Source organism: Xiphophorus hellerii, chromosome 13 (assembly GCF_003331165.1).
Source record: "Xiphophorus hellerii strain 12219 chromosome 13, Xiphophorus_hellerii-4.1, whole genome shotgun sequence".
Classification (NCBI taxonomy): domain Eukaryota; kingdom Metazoa; phylum Chordata; class Actinopteri; order Cyprinodontiformes; family Poeciliidae; genus Xiphophorus; species Xiphophorus hellerii.
The window spans coordinates 17,484,849-17,503,742 of record NC_045684.1 but is presented as its reverse complement, the minus strand read 5'-3'; the positions used below and the strand labels follow the sequence as shown (position 1 = coordinate 17,503,742).

At 39.7% G+C, this 18,894-nt stretch overlaps 2 protein-coding genes across 3 annotated transcripts; both read right to left on the bottom strand.

The window, feature by feature from the left end:
* Positions 1-943: 943 nt before the first annotated feature.
* On the bottom strand, positions 944-8,446 carry matn1 (matrilin 1). Of its 2 annotated transcripts, XM_032581325.1 has the most exons (10): positions 8,178-8,437; positions 6,008-6,192; positions 5,368-5,532; positions 5,054-5,276; positions 3,179-3,307; positions 2,913-3,085; positions 2,594-2,825; positions 2,352-2,504; positions 2,189-2,269; positions 944-1,521 (listed from the first exon to the last, which is right to left on the bottom strand). In XM_032581325.1, the coding sequence occupies exons 1-10, from the start codon at positions 8,263-8,265 to the stop codon at positions 1,472-1,474; spliced, it is 1,479 nt and encodes a 492-aa protein (XP_032437216.1). In that variant the 5' UTR covers positions 8,266-8,437; the 3' UTR covers positions 944-1,471. The 2 variants fall into 2 exon arrangements, with proteins under 2 accessions (XP_032437216.1, XP_032437217.1); XM_032581326.1 differs by lacking the exon at positions 3,179-3,307 and having other exon boundaries at positions 944-1,523; positions 2,190-2,269; positions 8,178-8,446.
* A 5,737-nt stretch (positions 8,447-14,183) lies between these two features.
* On the bottom strand, positions 14,184-18,090 carry nobox (NOBOX oogenesis homeobox). The gene is made up of 3 exons (XM_032581327.1): positions 17,850-18,090; positions 16,859-17,154; positions 14,184-15,015 (listed from the first exon to the last, which is right to left on the bottom strand). Exons 1-3 carry the CDS (start codon positions 18,074-18,076, stop codon positions 14,570-14,572), a joined length of 969 nt encoding a protein of 322 aa, XP_032437218.1. The 5' UTR covers positions 18,077-18,090; the 3' UTR covers positions 14,184-14,569.
* Between the last annotated feature and the right edge of the window lie 804 nt (positions 18,091-18,894).

The window sequence follows — 18,894 nt, the reverse complement described above, 5'->3', positions numbered from 1 at the left end:
AGACTAATATTTAACAACAGCATGTCTTCAGTCAGCGGCTTCTTCAGGCTGTTGTAATACAGACTGCTACTGCTTCCTGCCCACAACCATCAGCATCTATACAACAACTCTGAAAAAACTTGGATGAGTCACATTTAACTTCTTTATGGAATTATAAAACTATGTTTAGCCAAACTAAATTGAACTGACATGAATGGCATTTAATCTTGGGGGGCCAAGATACAACAGAACCTTTTTTATATATCAGATGGTCCCAAGTACCGCCCACTCTGCCGCTCTGGGCAATAACCCATATTGTCTACATCAAAACCCACCTCTTGTTTCTTTGACTTCTCTCTTGTTAGGTATCTTCTTGTGACAACCCGTTTTGCTTTATAGATATATATACATCTATATATTACTTTATTTTGTGTCATATTAGTTGCATTGTATGTACTTCAGTCATTCATGCAGCCAATTTGCAAATTTTTGCCCTAATCATTTTTAAATGATCTTTCAATATTAAATGATAATAAAATAATCAAAGTCATGGCTTAACAGTTTTTGCTGCTGGATTTCTGTTTAACACTACTTTGATCTTTTCATTTGTTCTTTCATAAAGGCATTTCACTATCAGAGTTTTGTGAATCCTTTCATAAACGGGGGGAATCAGCTAATGTTCTGTTTTGTTTTCATACAGATATTTGCCCCTCGAGAAGCACTTTAGCACTTAAAGACTATTATCCAAATTTATAGTGCAATTAAGCTAAGCTGCAGCAGGTAACCCAAAGATATCCAGCATTTTTGGTCCTCATGAGCCCACTACATATTTTAAAACCACACACTGTAGCAATTTTAATTTGACCTGTTTTATACTAAAATAATATGAAACTACAATGAACTATGTGCATTTGTGCTTTGTTTGCTTCATAACTTTTTCTGACCCATAAAGACCACAACCTTGTTAACTTCCTGAATCACCTTTATTTAGCAAAATAAACATCACCTTTGTATTCTTCCTGTCAGATATAAATCTTATATTAATTTACCGGTATAGGTATAAAGCTGCCTTTTAAATAGAAAGAAAAGAAAAGAGAGGCAGGTAGCAAAAAGTAAAAACAGAGAAGCAAAGGTGATGAAGTTGCCTCATTTAACTTGGCAGAGGTTGTTTCCGGCCGTGACAAAGAAAAAAACATTTAGTTAACCATCACTGTTTCCCTATGAGGGAAGACTTTTATTAGCACACAGGCCGGCTTTGGAGCGCAACCTACGGAGAACATGCGCATATAAAGGCTGGTCCCCCATGGTAAGTTGAGGTTTGTGTCCCAGGAGAGATGGAGAAAAATCAGGGATAGAGTTGGCAGGAGTTGGTCGGAAGAATCTGGAGAAATTCAGGGCACAAGCAGAAGTTTGGATTCATATACTCGAGTATTTTACTGAATGCAACATGGTGAGTGTGCAGAGCCATAAGAGATGAGTTGCATGGGAGGCTTCAAACAATTTTGTTCTCCAGCAAGGCAATCCTCTTCGACATACTCTCTAGTAAGATGTTGTTAAGGGCAGAAACAGAGATAGTCAATAACACAGACATCCGACTCATTATTACAATCATTAATTATTCCTAGGAGTAGGAGTGAGGTCAGACTATTAAGTGAGAGAGTACGTTTTATAAAACAGGGTTTTAGTATTTTTAAACAAAGGCAACATGTTTATGGAGTTCACACACTGTCTTTAGCATCTTACTTTAGAGATTAGCACTGGTAGCACAGCTAGCTTCTTTTAAACAACAGTTATGATGAGTATTACCTGAAGACAGTAAACTCTTGCCTAAACTTGGAGACTTCCAAAAGGCCACCAAATCCACTATGGTTGATGCCAAACAGATACCGAAATTTCAAAAGGATAAAACTGCAACTTTGTTGTAATATGTTCAGCCTTCCTGTTATCCACCAATAGTGTTGCACTCTCGTACTTTCTTTTAAAGCCTAAATGTACAGCAAACATGTTTCAACATGACACTACAGTTGCTTGCATATCTGTGCTTCCTCTGACTTTATTATTGTTGAGATATTTATTTCAAATATCTCACTCCATAATGAAAATTGCTCATTTGCATTCTCTTTTCCTCAGTAACAGCTGCCACACTAAAGATTATTGACGTTACACACACAACATATTTTTTTACACTCTCAGTCACCATAAAGGATATATTTTTTGTTTAGTGCTTGTAGGGCATCCTCTACTTTCTTCTGGAATTTTACAAGAGTGTCGCACTCACAAGGGTCTTCACCTGTGGCATTAAAGCACAGGGTTAAATCTTTGCTTTTCTTGTAATATAAGTATTTGTTCAGTTTGTCGATTTTGGTAACTACCATTGCAAACGTTAATTTGTAGCTTCTTGGCAATCTGGCTCATTGCCTTGAAGTCAGCTGTGTAGAAGTAATGCTCTCCAATTGGGTCAGAGGCAATCTGTTTTAGCTCACTCTCCAATGCATTGCCCACTCCAACAGCGTACATCTTCAAACCTGTGAGGCACAAACACATTGTAGCATTATTTTGGCATTTACCTTTCAACACTATTATATTAAGTAGATTTCTTTTTCCTCCATCTTACCAAGTTCCTTTGCCTTCTTAGCCGCATCTCCAATGTAGTCCTGGCTGCGTCCGTCGGTAAAGACAATGGCGACTTTTTGCACTCCAGGCCGGGCTCCCTGAGCGATGCTAAAGACACTATCAGCCATGTGGCGTAGAGCCATGCCTGTCATGGTTCCCCTCTCCATGTAGTCCATCTTCTTCACAGCCTCTTTCAGGTCTTTCTTGTTGTTGTATCGGCCCAGGGGAAACTCCTGTGTGTTAACAACAGCAGAATCTCGAAATGAGAGGGAAATTAATGGCTTGTTGTGGCAGCACCGAGAGTAAAAACTGAAACTTACCGTTCTGACTGTGCTGGAGTACTGCACAAGACCAACATGAGTATTTTTATCAGACACATCCAGTTTGTCAATGATTTGGTTGATCCACTTCTTGACCAGTTCAAAATTCTCAGGACGCACGCTTTTTGAGCCATCAATCACAAATACCGTATCTATCGCAGCATTGCCGCAAGCTGTTGATAGCAGAAAATACATCGAGGGGATAATCTTAATCAAATTGCACTATTATTAAGCTGGCACAAATACGTTCAGACACACACACTCACCACTGCAAGTGCGACCATCGTCCATTAGGGTAAAGCCATCTTTGCAGGCACACTTGTATGATCCTGGGGTGCTGATGCATACCTGCTGACAGTCGTGATCCCCAGTGGCACACAGGTCTGATACTGGGTCTGTGTGTGTGTGTGTGTGTGTGTGCACAGGACACAGTGCACACATCACCATACGGAAAGGTGCAAGCACACACACGGGGGTTGTTGATTAGGGTTAGGAGGTAAAAAAAAAAAAAAATATGTCAGTTTGAATTTCAGCGAGCCTTTTAATGATCCACTGCAATCTGCAGTCATTCAAAAGGGATATTACGCTTTGTGTATTTGTTCTTAAGCAAGGTTTTGAAGAGTGTCCATGAGTAGTCAATGTCTTTACTTCAAGAGACACCTGAGTGGTTTCTTGTGGATAGCCCAAAATATTGCAAGATGAATGGTCTTTGCCATATGTAATCAAAAAATAGCTTTGTCGATCTGGTTAGATAGTTTAAGAAGCTGTTTGGCCCTATTCTGGTACCATTAGCATACTTAGCAAAGCTAACTATACTTAGCATTGGTGAAGTTAGTGCTGTATCTAATGGGTTCAAGAAGATATGTTGTTATAGGGCATTTGTCAAATAAAATGTCTGCAGACTGGACAGTCACTAGACAAAATGGTGAATGCCCAGTATCAGAGATGTAGGAAATTGTTTTTTTTAACAAAATGACATCCTACCAGAAACCATTAAGTTACAGCTAAGATTTAAGTGTTCCTATGTAGTGCATGATCCACTCAACTGTGAAATGTGTGCGGCCTACATGCCATCATATGTACTCACAAAAGTTGACTTAGTTTTTCTGCAAATACTAACATGCAGAGTGTTTGCTCCAACAGTGATGATAAAACTCTCCTTCAAAAGTGGTAAACGTAGAGAGACACTGAAGGTTGTCTTTCTATGACATTTACTATTACTTTGCTCTTTTGTCACTTTGTACCTTAATTTCGTACCCAAATATAAACCATGAGTCATAATACTGAGGTATTTAGCCCATGAGTGATTTTCTTTGAACATCTCTCCATCTCTCTTAAGCCAACTCTTAAATGAGATTCATTTTTGGGGCCAGACAGATTGTTGCCTGCTACAGATAAGTCATTAACTGCTCATGTACGTACGCCACATAACTCCACTTCAAAAAGAACAAACTATCCCTTTAATATGTGAAGGATTATGCACATTTCCAGTGGATCTTTAAAACAAATAGGTGGAAAAGGCTGCCGCAGCATGACTTTTTAAATATGTTGTGCTAATTTCTTTATGTTGTACACATTTGTCTCCATTATGAAGTAAAAGTGCCGTCATGCAGCTCTGCCCTTGGAAGAAACGTCTGCAATAAGACAGGCTTCTACAGAGCCAGCAGCACAAAGCCCTGAATACTATCGCAGGCTGAGACCGCCGAAGGGCATCACTAATTCAGTTTTAATGATTGTCACTAATAAATCTGTAATTACAGATGGATCAGTCTCGCTCCTCGATTATGAGAGAGTTGAGAGAGGAACAGGAGCAAATCTCCTTCCAAAAGATTGTTTCTGCCCTAATGTCCTCATGAAGCGGGAATTTTAAGGAGGTTTGACATGAATAGATGAAATTAGCCCGTCCATTATTTGAGTTTTAGTGAGGAGGCACAGAGGACAAAAGAGAGGACACAATAAATTGGAATAAAAGATGATAGTCCTGACATCTTACCCTCTGTACAAAGGGGCCAGCAGAAACTTCTCCACTGTGATGAAGACATGGATAATAGCCATCTAACTTCTCTTTCATTTGTGCTTGACTAATCTCTCCTTTCTGCTCCCTCCTCTTACTGTAAACATGGGTGGCTCTCTCATCTTACCACAAAAGACCTCCTGAAACTTCTTGGTGAGCTTCTCAATGACACTGTAGCTCTCTACATAGTCCACATGGTCATCCAGAGGCTCGCTGGCCATCTGCTTCAGGGTGGTCATGTCCACACGTCCCACACCGATGGCGAAAATTTCAATGCCTGCATCACGTGCACGCTGAGCCACTTCCTTCACGTTGTCCTGTGGACGCCCGTCTGTCACGATGATAGCGACCTGTGAAAGCAAATTTGTTGTGTAAACTGTCCACCAGGATTGTAGAATGGTCTGAACTGGTTGTGTAAAGCTTCTGAAATCTACATTGGACCTTGCTGACATCAGGAGATTTGGGCCGAGCTCCCTCAGCCTCGCTGAAGGCCACGTTCAGGGCGAACTGGATGGCCAATCCAGTCATCGTTCCAGTGGAAAGAGGCTCGATTTTGCTCACAGCCTTGACCAGAGCAGTTTTGGTACGGTGAGTCTTCAAAGACACCTACAGATCGGCAATGACAACAAGGACTGAGGGCGACATTTCCATTTTAGAAATTTCCATGACTCAAGTGTCAAGATTTTTCTGTAAATATTCTTACGACATTATAAACATTTGAGAATATGTGTTTTCTTCAAATTATGCACAATGCTAAACCAAATCAACAATGTAGGTCCAGTGTAAGCTTAGACTTCATAATCTGTAAACTCAACTTTCATGTGTCTTAACCTTTCCAGACTTGGACAATAGTAAAAGTCCAAAAGCCTTAAAACAAATGAAACGTTTGCTGATGTGCCCGTGCAGCAAAAGATAAATACCATCTTCTAAATCTAAATCAGATTTGTTTCTTTCAGATAACTTAATAACATCTAAAGTATGGAAACTCAAACACTTCTCCATACTCATTTTTCCAGACTTGATAAATAATCAACTTCCACACTATGCAAGATTTGTCAAGCTGTTGGGAACTGATCTCTACCTCATTCTTGACACGGCTGGCGTAGTTGACGACTCCGACTCGGGTGGTGTTGGGTCCCACGTTCAGCCCGTTGATGACGTTTGTCAGAAAAACCTTCACTTGCTCAAACTCTGAAGGGCGAACGCTACGACTGCTGTCTATGATGAACACGAGGTCTGTGGGACGGGTTTTGCACAGACCTGCCGCTGCACATGGAAGCAACCAGAATTATTTTTCCTGTACTGTATGTTTACATTTGTGACATTTTTGAGAAAAGGAAAACATAATTACAGCTTTTAGTAATGAAGGGCTATTAGATTAAAAAGCAGAGAAGGGCGGGGAATTGTGGGAGGAGACGAGAGGAGAAAGAAGGCAGTGGGAATGGATGGGAGAGGGGACGGAGGCTGCCAAAATGTATTTATGAGGAAGTGGGTGGAAACAGAGACGACTCGGCTTCAGAGATGGAATGACAGAGGCAGAAATAGAGGAAAGACTGGGCAGAAAAACCTCAAGAATTTTATATAAAAGCTCAATAAATCATGTCTAATGTGAAAAACAGCAAGGTATCTACTTTTAGTGATTAAAAATGAATTAAAAGCTGATTCATAATTCTCTGTATTAAACACAGCTTTTTTTAGCGTGATCAAAGAGATTTGGGGCCTTTCTCCAGCAAACGTGCTCAGTTTGGACAAATACTAATTGGGTCTGGGCTCACAATGGGGTTTTGTACATGGTGTCCATTTGGGCTGACAAAGCACAGCCCATACCAGAAGAGCCAATTGGACTCTCTATGTAGGTCTTAGCTCTGTCTCAAATGGGTATTAAGAAACTCTGCTAAAGATGCACATTTATATGGGTCCCACTTTTTTACCCAAAGTTGTCCAGCATCAAATCTATGTAGGCAAATAACACGGAGCTATTATACAATAATCCAATCTTTTGCTGCCAATTTCCTATCTAAATGGACCCCAAAAGTAAATACTGGGTGGGTCTAAACTAAACACAAGCTCACTCTTGTTTTCAATCTCAACTTTCACATTTCCTTCTGTTACAGTTGTTTTGTTTTTTTTAAATCTACCAAACTTTCCCCCTAAAAATAGACAAATACACTCTACCTTCAAATGCCACACTGTGTTCACACATTTTCCAAACTTTATAACTGTGACCCACAACTTCCAAGCACCGTAGATGACTTACCAAAGTATTTAAATTAACAAATGCCAACAAAAAATATGGATATATAAACTAAAACTGCCTATACAACTTTAATAATCTTCAATTTTAGGCCTGAAAAAAATAATAAATACATCCAGATTTTCAATCTTTGAGCTAAATCCCAAATACTTTTGCCTAAATTTTTATTTTTACAAATTAGAAATTCTAACTTTTCTTTATAGTACCACAGGTCAGCTTGTGTTGAAACTGATTTGAATATTTAATATTACAACCACTAATTTATAATGAAGTCTATATCTACCAAAGCTGTAATACAGGATTTTTGATAGCTGGTGAAAAACTTATATGTATCTGTTACAAAGCTGTATAATGAGGTGAAGAAATTGGGCAGGTTACGTGCAAAAGCACTAGAATTACATTCCAGAGTTGGAAAAATTTCACCTTCAATAAACAAAGGTGTATTAGACTTGCTTAAGTATTTGAGCAACATAATTATATGAGGTTAACTTACTTAGGCTAAATAAATAATGATGGTTCTCTAAAGCTCTTAAATCAAAATTAGTGAAACCTGAAGAAACCCTGATAAATTTACATAACCAACCACAACAGAATCAGCATATTGACATAATTTATTTTATTCAATCTCATTTCAATCACAATAACTGAACTTGTTTTCTCTTTTAATTGTGATTATTCTGTAGGTTTTCTTCTTGTATGTATGTGTATATATATATATATGTAGTTTATAAACTCTTTCATTCAGACACACACATACATATGTGAATAGAAAAAAGAAAAAAGGTTTATTTTTCAGTATAGTCTTAGCATTGATCTAAGTTGGTGATATTTTGATATACTTTTGCATACATTTTTTTTCAAACTATATTATGTATGGTTTCAAGTCTGAGAAAGTATGACAAGGAAATTACTTCAGATCTTTTCATAATTAGAGTCCAGTGTTAGGTCTCATCTAAGTTTTTGAGTTAGGCTTCAGGGGTTAAAAGGTCATTCTTACCCATAGCGGCGGCCATACGCTGATCAAAGGTGGCCTGAGCTCCGATAAGGCCGAGCAGCAGCAGGAAAAGCGGCACGGTGGGCGTCATGGTGACAGCTAAAGGTAGGGGGTCCGAGCGTGGCCACAGACGGTCCAGCAGTGAGAAGCAGAAAGGAGACAGAATGGGCCGGAGGACGCTCCAGGTGATGGGGACAGCCACAAAGTGAGACCGAGTGAGGCTGAGCTGCAGGTTATCAATGCAAGAGCTTCATACACTCTGCCCACAAACAGCACCCCCCCTCTCCACACCTACAGTGTGGGTACGTGTGTGTGGGAGGGGTAGAGGGGGTGGGGAAGGAAGGGAAATACCTGCCAGGGAAGGACCTAAATGGTGGGCAAGGAAATACAAACACCTTGATATGGCTAGGATGTCCAGGTAAACGTGTGTACAGCAGGAGATGTGTGTGTATGTGTATGTCTAGCTGGGGGTGCAGGACCAACTGGGGTTTGGTGCACAGCGTGAGCGCCAGCTCTGCAGCTTCAGGTTGGATTTGGCCGAAGCTCAAATAAACACCAACATGAATTCCTCTTTTCTCCCCATGTTCACTCGTATAGCAAACACACGTTTCTGGGACGGAAGTGAACGAGAGCCATCATACACAGCCTGCAGTGTTCCCGCCGTTCTGCATGACGGGTGTGTGTGTGTGGGCGGGTGGGTGTGTGTGTGTGTGAGTTTCTGTTCAAATTCAAAAGTACAAGCTACTTCCTGGCTGCTGAGTACAGTATGTAATAACCACCATTTTGTGAACTTCTGTCATTTTTTTCCATCGGTCAAAAAAATATTCAATAAACTTCACTAGTTAAATCTGTTGTACCCCTAAAACAGGTAAAAATAAAAATTTAAGATTTCAAATGTAACTAATCAGACTTTTCTTTGAGCCCTGCGTTAACTTCTGTCTAGTGTCAGCAGGGCAAGGGCCCCAGTGGAGCAAACACACTATAAAAACACATTTTCATCAAGAAGCTCATATACACTTCTTTAATCTTTCTAATCTAAAACAGAGACCCCTCTTTTCCCTTCAACGTCCCGCTCCTCCCCACCCTCTCTACTCTGCATTCCTCCGTAACGCTCCCCTCCGACCACCACCACCTCACACACACCATGAACAAGCCGCAATTGAGGGGAGCGGCCTGTACAGTACAGGAACTACCTGAACAGATTTTCTCCTCAATGAGCGGCAGGGCTAACTGGAAACGCTACGTGTTAAGCGTGATGATGGGTTCAGGATGAAAAAGGCAACATGTTTTTCTGGGACTTCATGTCATCTTTGGGGCGAAGGGTTTTTTTTTATTCCTTAGGCAGAATAACACACACAGTTATTTGTATAAGTGTATTAAAGGGGGTAGGAAAAAAAACACACACACGCAAACACCTGTGGTTATGTAATTTTGTCATCTTGGCAGATTGAACTGAACCCAAACAAGTTCTACCTCCATCAGTATCTTATATAACAATCAACACTAAAGAGTTTCAATTTTGAGTCATTTGAGTATTTAAAATTTCATATCCAACGACCAGTTCACCAAATAATACTTAATAGTTCATTCTATGTTGAATTTATTAATAAATAAATGATCTATTGGACAGTTTTATTCTTATGCTCTACTGTATAATGGATATAATTAGTATGGACCTCAGAAAGGAACCCAACTTGGACTATTCTAAGCAAAATAAATACAAACCTGTTTCAAAATTATAATTTTATAGTTTTAATTCTTTGAAAATTTGTTGTGGATGTACTGATTTAATTTCTGGTGCAACAGAGAATTTTGGATAAAACCTAAACATTTTTAACAGATAGATAATGATCGTTGGCAGCACTTGTGTCACTTTTTCCACTATTATATGTGCGACTCGAGTTCGACTTGATTCTAAGTCACATGACTTCAGTCCACACATCTGGTTTTTCATTAGGGAAATTAAAAAATGATTGTTTTTAAAAATAAAAAAATCCACCAGCACCACCGTTACTGGCTTCCAGTTAATTTCTATAAAATTTATGCATTTGTACGGAGCCCCTGAAGGAACATTGAAGGAAAAAATAAACCTTCTCCATTGCCGAGTTGACAGCTACTGTATATTTGATCAGGTTTTAAGTTTTTTTTATACGCTACATTTTCAGTAAAGATATTGAACAGTGCTCCATAACGTGTATGTTACTTTATGATCTACCCTTTCTGACCTATTGGCTATTTTTCTGGGTTGTCATGATATGGTTTCCTAATTAGGAAAGAAATTTGCTGCGCTTGCTTTTTTTTTTTTTTTAGAGGTATTATACTAAAAGTGAATAATGTACAAATGCATGCAACACTTTTCAGATTTTAAGAAAATGTTAAGTCATTTTCTTTCTTCATGTATGTGCTACTTTCTGTAGGTTTACAAAAAAAAAATTGATAAAATATATTGAGATATGTTGATGTGATAAATACATTTAATTATTTTTCTATGGGACTATAAAATGATTTCAAAACCAATCCTTACTGGAACTCACAGTTTCACCTGTTTGTTTACCTTTATCCAGCATGCATATTTAGCGTGTTTGCTGGGTTTTTTATTTATTTATTTTTTCCAGAAAAAGGAAATGTTCCTGTAACTTCTCTTTTCTCTGCCAAAGCAAACCATTCTGGCCTGTTTGATTTCAGAAAGTATTCCTCACAATAGTTCTGCCGGTTTATTTGCATATGAGTGGAATCCAGTGTGAAGCAAACGACTCCATCAGAGCCTCGCTGTGTGGCATCACGCATATTTTGTCCACAGCAAAACAGAAATATTTACCATCAACAGTGAGGTGAGATATTTTGTGCTTTTTGCCTTTATTTTTAAATTGATCAATGTTTGTCTCCTTATTCTGTAACCAACCTCTATGCTTTCAATCTGTCATATTAATAAACTTTGTTCACCACTTTCAATAAACCCCAGTATTTGATTTAACCGAGCAGCCTTGGACTGCTCGGTCAGGCCGTGTGCTCGTTTGCTCTGTCACAAAGTTTGGAAAGACTGGGAGGATTTCATGTTTTTGACCACATCCATAAATATTGAAACAAGTTGCCTTTCTTCAAATCTCAGAATACTGAGCAAATATTGGCATGGTGGGGAGCGGGCTGGACCGAAGCATCCCATACCTGTGCTCCCACACACACACATCCTCAAAGACAGCTGTGCTCTGAGCTTCCTTTGTTCATACGAGGGAAGTCCTGGAAAAATTAATTACATGAAGCTCGCCTCAGTCACATGACACATGAATATGAAGCAGTTTGAGTAGGCGCACAGCAAAAGAAGACGTGTAGTGTGTCAAACTTCACCTTGAAGTAAAATACGATCCCGAGTGAAAACATCACTGCAGAACGTCTGAACAGAGCTCTCACTCTTCATTCTAGAAGAGAAGCGGTGTGTGTGTGTGTTTCTGTACAGGAGAAATTTTTATGCATGTGTGAATTTGCGTGTTTATGCTGCTCTTCCCCTGCCAACTATAACAGCTCCGCAGCCAGCATGCAGGAAGAAAGAGAGAGGTTCATTTAAAACCCAAATACGACTCTTACATAACCAACAGTTCTGTTCATCCCCAAAACCCCCCTGTTCCACCAACGCACACTCTCTCTCTTCATCCCCTCCACCGTTGTCTCCCTCCCACGCCGGCTGGCAGAGTCCACCCAATGTCCTCCTCTCGTCCCTTAGCAACAGCTCATCCCTGTTCTCCTCCCTTGTTCCCAGGCCAACTCACAGCCTTTGCTCCTGTTATCTCCTTTACGAACTCCCCCTTTGGTCCCTCCCACCACCTCCTCATCATCATCAAATAGTCCTTTCTCTTTCCTCCTCTATCATCTAAGCTCTGTGTTATTGGAGAGCTATGAACATAGAATATTAAGTGGAGCTCCAACAAGAAACTTTTTTGTTTTACTCGCACTGCTGGGAGAAAACCTGGCACTCTATTCCCCAAATGTTTTTTTTTTCTTTTTAATTCCAGTCTGAGGGAAAATGTTTTCAGCTGTTTCAGAGGCAGAGATTCATACAGGGATTTGGTTTCCACATGCTCCTGTTACTGCCTTGCATACTAAGATTAAACAGAGCAGAAAGTGCAGTTAGTGTGCAAACACAGCAGATGGCAACACAGATTAAGGATCAGGCCTGTATATTTACGAATGTCTGGGATGCTTCTGTTCCAACGACGGCTCCGTCCATATTTCACTGCATCGGATTAGTCACATATCCACCAACTTCTCTTCTCCAGTGGGGAGACGTCTCAAAAACACCCTGCTAATCAAGAGTCTAGGATCTTTGCACATGACTAAACAGTGCCCACTGGTGGGGTTAGGTTGTAGTCAAGATGAAGCTACATGCTGCTAGGAGGTCTGAAGCAAATGTCCAGTTTTCTAATTCATATTTTATTAGTTTGTTTAGCATCCAGAATTAGATATTCTAATGATCTGGCACCAGATTTTTTCTTCCCATTCTCGCCCTCAGGAGAAAATAGACTTATTTATGTATGAGAACATTCAGGATTTTTGAAAAAGAGTTCACGACCCTTGGAGAACTGATGCAAATTCAACAAGCTGAGGTACCAAGGGAACATCTTCTGAACATTGACTTTATTTGTAATCTTACTGGAGATTAAAATTGCTGAATCTTCTTCATATTTATAATATCAAAACTAATTTATTAAGTTTCCTTGACTTTACACACATGAACATATTCTTAGCCAAAATTAGTGGATACTGTCTGTGTGGTCAATAATAATATTGGATAGGAAGACTGTATGTTTAGATCAAACTGAGCTGTCAGAATTAGCAACATTCATTTCTCAATTAATTTTGACAAAAACTATTTAATGACTAAAAGTCAGAGCTAGTAACTGTCACTTTCTACCTACTGATGACTTCAGTAGAAGTTGTTTCTTGACAAATGCCAGACGAGGTTGTGTCTGGCACCTGGATGTTGGCAGGAAAGACTTTGGATGGGGTGGAAAGTTTTATCAGGGTTCCTGACTGAGTGAAATATCCTGAAATATCCAGGTGGCAGAAACTATAAGGGCTGGTTAACCGTTCAACTTTTTTTTTTTAAAAGGCAACAGCAAACACTGACTTGACATTTATAAGCCAGAACTCATGGATATTTGACGTGACCAGAATCTGCACAGTTCTGAACTCAAAGCAACATTTTTGACGCCTGCTCATGTTTTAGCATTTTAAAAACAGATCCATCTAAAATTATTCAACTCTTACTGCAAAGTAGGTATTCAGGAAAAATTTCCAAACTAGTAGCTGTTTGTAGCAAACAATTCAAATAAGAACAAATGAAATAGTTGAAACAGTTATTACGAGGGGTTTCTCCAAAATACCAGCACTTTATGAAAAGCATTGTTAGTTCTTAAATCTCCTTATGGATGTTTAACCAACTGAAAATGTGTTTCATACCCAGAAACCAGTTTCTGTCAATGTTCCTGAGAAACCTTATCCCACTTCTGAAAGCGCCATGACTGAAAGCGACATGATTGTGTTTCTAATTGTTGTTCAATGTATATATTACAGAGCTGCTGCAGAAACATAGTTGCACAATAAAACAAAAATTTGATTTGACCTGTTATTATGGTCACTGAAATCATTCAATTTATCCATTTAATTTAAGGGACGTATGAACTGTGATGCTGTCATTACACCTAAATCATACTTTACACATAGAAACTCATAAGATTGTACCCACTGGGTTAAAGGCTCCAGGTTTGAGAAATTTGCAGAGTAAATAAAGTAAATATAGTTTACTTGTGGAGACAAGAAAGCTATATTTTCTGATCCGGTTAGATCACTAGGGCTTTACCGTTTATACGAAAATGTATTTACTTCTACAAAATAACTTCTTTTTTGCCAACCACTTTGCCTCACACCATAGTAGATTATGTAAACTTTCAAAAATGGGCATGGAACCATCCTACATCTTATTTTAAATCTGAATAAAATAAAAACAGAACTAAATAAGGTTTTACTTTTGTATTTGTTTACACCTTTCTTTTTTTAACATGTCCTAGCTCAGTACCAATCTGCCTTTATAGTACCCAAGATAAATAAGGAAACTTGTGCATGCTTGCTAAGATTTACAGGATAATAACCAAGTTGTGCACTTAAAGTCCAAAACAAAACTGTCTTGAATAAAAATGTATATGATTTGTTAGCAGATCTGTTTTAAATGCAATTTAAGCACATAAAATGAACCTTTCCATTTGCATTTACTGGAGCTGAGCTTTTACGCAGCCCAACAGAGTATTAAGACACAAACATTTCCACTGAGAAGATTATATTAATAATACCAAATATACAAAAATGTTACACTATTTACACACAAGGGAAACTCAAACACGGATTCAAAACTGTATTGGGGAGAAATTACAGTGGAAGTGACTGTGAATCTCTCGAGGGCTGTCATACTCCAATTTAACACAAGAGGGTGCTGAAGGGCTTTGAGGAGATGTGGAGCTGACCTGAGAGGGAAGCAGCGATGAAGAACTGGTCGGAGTAGTCTCAGCTCTGAGACAGGAGGGTCGCAGAGTGGACACTGGTGGGAGGACGGTGGTGCTGGTGGGAATGTGTGACTGGGTCTCTGCTGCTTGCTGCAAGTTTGTATGTGAAGGGTTATGCTCCCCCACCTGAAAGCCAGGATGGACAGGCAGGCTGGAGGTAGAGGGGGTCTGGAGGTCTCGAACGGATCCTAAGCTGGCTGAGAAGGTGGAGGGACACTGGGTGCGCTGGTGGACGCCCGGCTGACTGTACAAGTTACTCCACGGATACGACTGGTACGATGCCACCCCACCTGGCAGAGGAAAAAGAAAAACAATAAAAAATGAAAACTGCAGCAAATAAGCTTTTAATTGAGAAAAATCACCAAGAGCAGGAATTTCTATTAAACTTTTTCATGGAATATTTCACCATTCAGTATCGCTGTCATGACACCCACAACATGGTGCAGTTGTGGGAAACAGTTGCTGTGTAAGCGCTTTCTGAGAGGAAGAGTTCATCGCTGAAGTATCAGCATTCCCTGTGGGTTATGGACGTGGAGAAGACTCTCAATGTACACTAAAAATGAGAAAAGCTATCCAGGCTTAGAAGTAGCACAATTATTTAAATAAAGTTTAAAAAAAATATATAAACAGAATAGCAATAATTGTTTCCAATGCTGGCTGAAAAGGTTTGGACAACCTCCCATTAAAGTGATTGAGAAGGTGTGTCCAAACTTTTGATTGATTGAAACTATGTCCAGTAAGGAGACATAGTTGCCTTACTGGAAACTATGTCCAGCAAGTTTCCAGTAGAAATGGCCATCTATCTGCCATTTCCCACTATAAACACCAAAAGATAAAGAGTCAAGCCCTGAAAAGCAGCACAGATGAACCAACTTGATCTGGATGCTATTCCTTATTCAGTTCCCATCATATTTTTTTCTCTTTCTCGTCCCAAATCTCTCATTAAGCCCAACAGCTGCTGCTAGTTCTCACAAAAGTCTTACTGCACTGCAGCTGTCAGCCAGCTTCATCATTCTTATCTGCCACTCTTGTCATACATTTTATCCTCCATGGTGATGTACACACAGATCCCAAAGACCAACACAAAATGTGTCTGATTATAAATTAAGCAGTTCTTCTTTTTTGAGACTCAATCCGGCTCCTTGCCCAGAGCGCCATGCAGTCAGAGAGCAGCAAATTTGAATTTAGTCAATGAGGAGAAATGACTTTTCAGAAATATCTTACATTTCTGAAAACACAAAACAGGATAATTTCCAATGCTCTTTGGCATTAGAACCAGTTTCCAATGAGAAAAGTATATGAACTAATCAACCTGGATTGAATTATGTTGCATAATTACAGATCCTTTAAAATCAAGTTCAAGTGCCATTCATTTATGAACTATTACTGCATTGATATGTACAACAAATGTATGACGATTCATAATATATACAATATCTGAATGTCTTATTGTTATTAATGCCAAGTATATGAACAGAGCCAGAAAAAGGGCTTTGAATTCACTGAGCACAATCCGTGGAATAGCTATTAAATTGAAAATTAAATATAGTCTTTGAACATGATTAAATAATGATTGAATAACTTGCAGACAGAAACAGCTGGATGCAGATCTTTCGATTTTGACAAAACACTGATTGTGTATGCGAGTATGTTGTTTCTCTTTCTCAGATTTTCTAGCCGAAATAATATATTTTAATCCTGCAAGAATGAGGAAAATGAAGACAAATTTACAAAATATACGTACATTATTATTGTTATTCAGCTGCTCATATAATCAAAGCTTTCTCAGGCACATTTTTGACTCATCTCAGCTCATTTAAATTAGTTACATGTGTAGGACCATATGTTGCTTTACAGCCCGTATCTCAGTGCATTCACAGATGTGCAGATTACCCATCATGTGGGCACCAGCCCTTCTCAGCAGCAAGAATTTGCAAGGATTGTTTGCAGTGATGAACAGCAAACACAATCTGCAGCTCTGAGCAATTACTGCATTTAATTGAGTGAGATTTCCGTAATGCTGCTTTAAATTCAGCGAGGATTCAGAGGCTGAAGACAACTAAATGCATGCTTATTCTATGCTACACATTTAATGAATTTCCAAACAGCTTTGGTCTCAACCCAGTGTCTCACCATGGTGGCCGGTTGGCTGCAGCAGGATCTGTCCGGTCCTCTGGGGCTGAAAGAAGGTGTGACCACCTGTTGAGTATGTGACCAGTCTAGCTGAGCTTCCTCCAGGTCCAAATGTAAGGTAGGTGGTAGGGTTGGAATCTGGAGGGTTGGGGGTGAGGTAGGGTGATGGAGTAAGGTAGGCCATGTGGGGTACAGATGTTTGAGGCTGATGCTGGCTGGTTGGAAAGGAGTTTTGAAGCTGATAAGACAAGGAGTTGCTCTGCTGGCTCAGCTTCTCCGCAAAGTCAAAGAGTAAGCTGCGGGGATCACAGAAGACACATTAACAAATATAAGTATATATCCACTGAGTTACAAAAGAGGTTTAACTGGATGCTGCTGACAAAGCACTGCAAGGTTTAAGCTTCCAGTACCATCAGTCCAAGAAACTGTCAGCTCAGCAGCTACAGTTTTCACAACTTGGCAGGTAATGTTTGGGGTTAAGGTTAGAGGTTCTCAGATTTGTTCCAATATTTTTTTTGTTGAAGTTTTTCCCCTCACCACCCCAGAGCAGCAACAGCATATTCTTTATGTGTTCACTTAAAGTAAAAATAAAACACAATACAGCCTTTCAAAATCCTGTCTTTTCCTAGTTCCAACATATATAAATGTAATTTGGGTCAACTGATTGCTTACGTATTTTTCAAAGTGGATCTTGCTCTGTGTTGCATTTTGAGTCTCCCATTTCATTGGTGGAAACTCTAGCTGCTGTAAAACAAAGCTGACTTTATTCAAATCGATTTATTAACTACAACAGTCTCGCAGCGTGACGTCTGAAATATTTCAGACCACCAGCTGTCACCCACTCTCTCGTACAACCATCTCTGTGTGAGCCATCATCATTTCACAGGATCCCTCTCTGCCTACGCTCAGTCTCCCTGTCAGTTGTTGCACGTCTTCATGTTTGAATTATTCTCTAGTACTCATAACGCAGTTTACTGAGTTTTAAACTTACCTGGTGTCATTCTGGTGAGACTGGGTGTCGAAATGAGCCAACGAGGCACCGCTCTCCAGAGCATCGAGAAACAGGGGTGGGGTGTGGGCTGGGGTGTTGAGGAGAGACGGAGTCGGTGTGACGGAGTTAAACACAGGAGGAAACAGAGGGAGGCTGGCTCGTCGCAGGGGGGGAGGGCTGTGCATGGGACGGGGCTGATGATACTCTGGCAAATTCCCCAAGCTCATTTCTCTCCCTCTACTCTGACCTTCAAGATAAAACAAATGTGTGAAAAAATCCCATTCATCAAAAACAACTTATCATAATATACTAAGAAATAAACTGTTTGGTAAAACATAGCAGTAGTTGAAGGAAACAATTCAAAGCATCACTTGTCTGACCACTACCTTCTGCTGACACTTAGAAATACAAAAAATAAGGTCAAAACAGAGCTACAGTTAAATTATGTCGAGCTAAGACAAAGCACTGGGTGAAAGAGCTGAAAATGTATTCCTTCATTCATTCCCAAGAGAGTGGGCTGCAGATGATGTTGTAGAAGTAGATGTATGTTCTCTCAAAAGATGTGTGGCGGTTTCTTCCAACCAAACCAGAAATAAACAGATGAAGCTGAGGCACCAGATAGTCCAGTGGACTCTGGCCAGTTGTGGACCAAAGTTGCAACATTTTTCCATTTTCAGCTGGGGCGATTTGCTTTCACTTTGCATCAAACGAGCCAAACCTTTTGAAAGACCGGTTCACCCCCTCGCCTGTGGTGGCGCTGCACCAAAAACCACTTAAGGAAATGATCTAAAAACTTCTGAAGAAGACATTGAGTGCAACATTCTTCTGCAAACAAAATTTGAATGGCATCAGATTTTAGCGATTGCAGGATTTTCCTTTTGTCTTTGACTAAAGACCACAAGCTATTTCGTCCTCTAGCATTAGACTCGCATGTTCGTTTTGGTTGCATTTAACCAGAATGCCATTCGCGTTAGTCAGCTTCCTGCTTTTGGAGCGGTTTCCAGTTCACTTGGCATTCACATGTGAATTCAAATTGCACAAGACT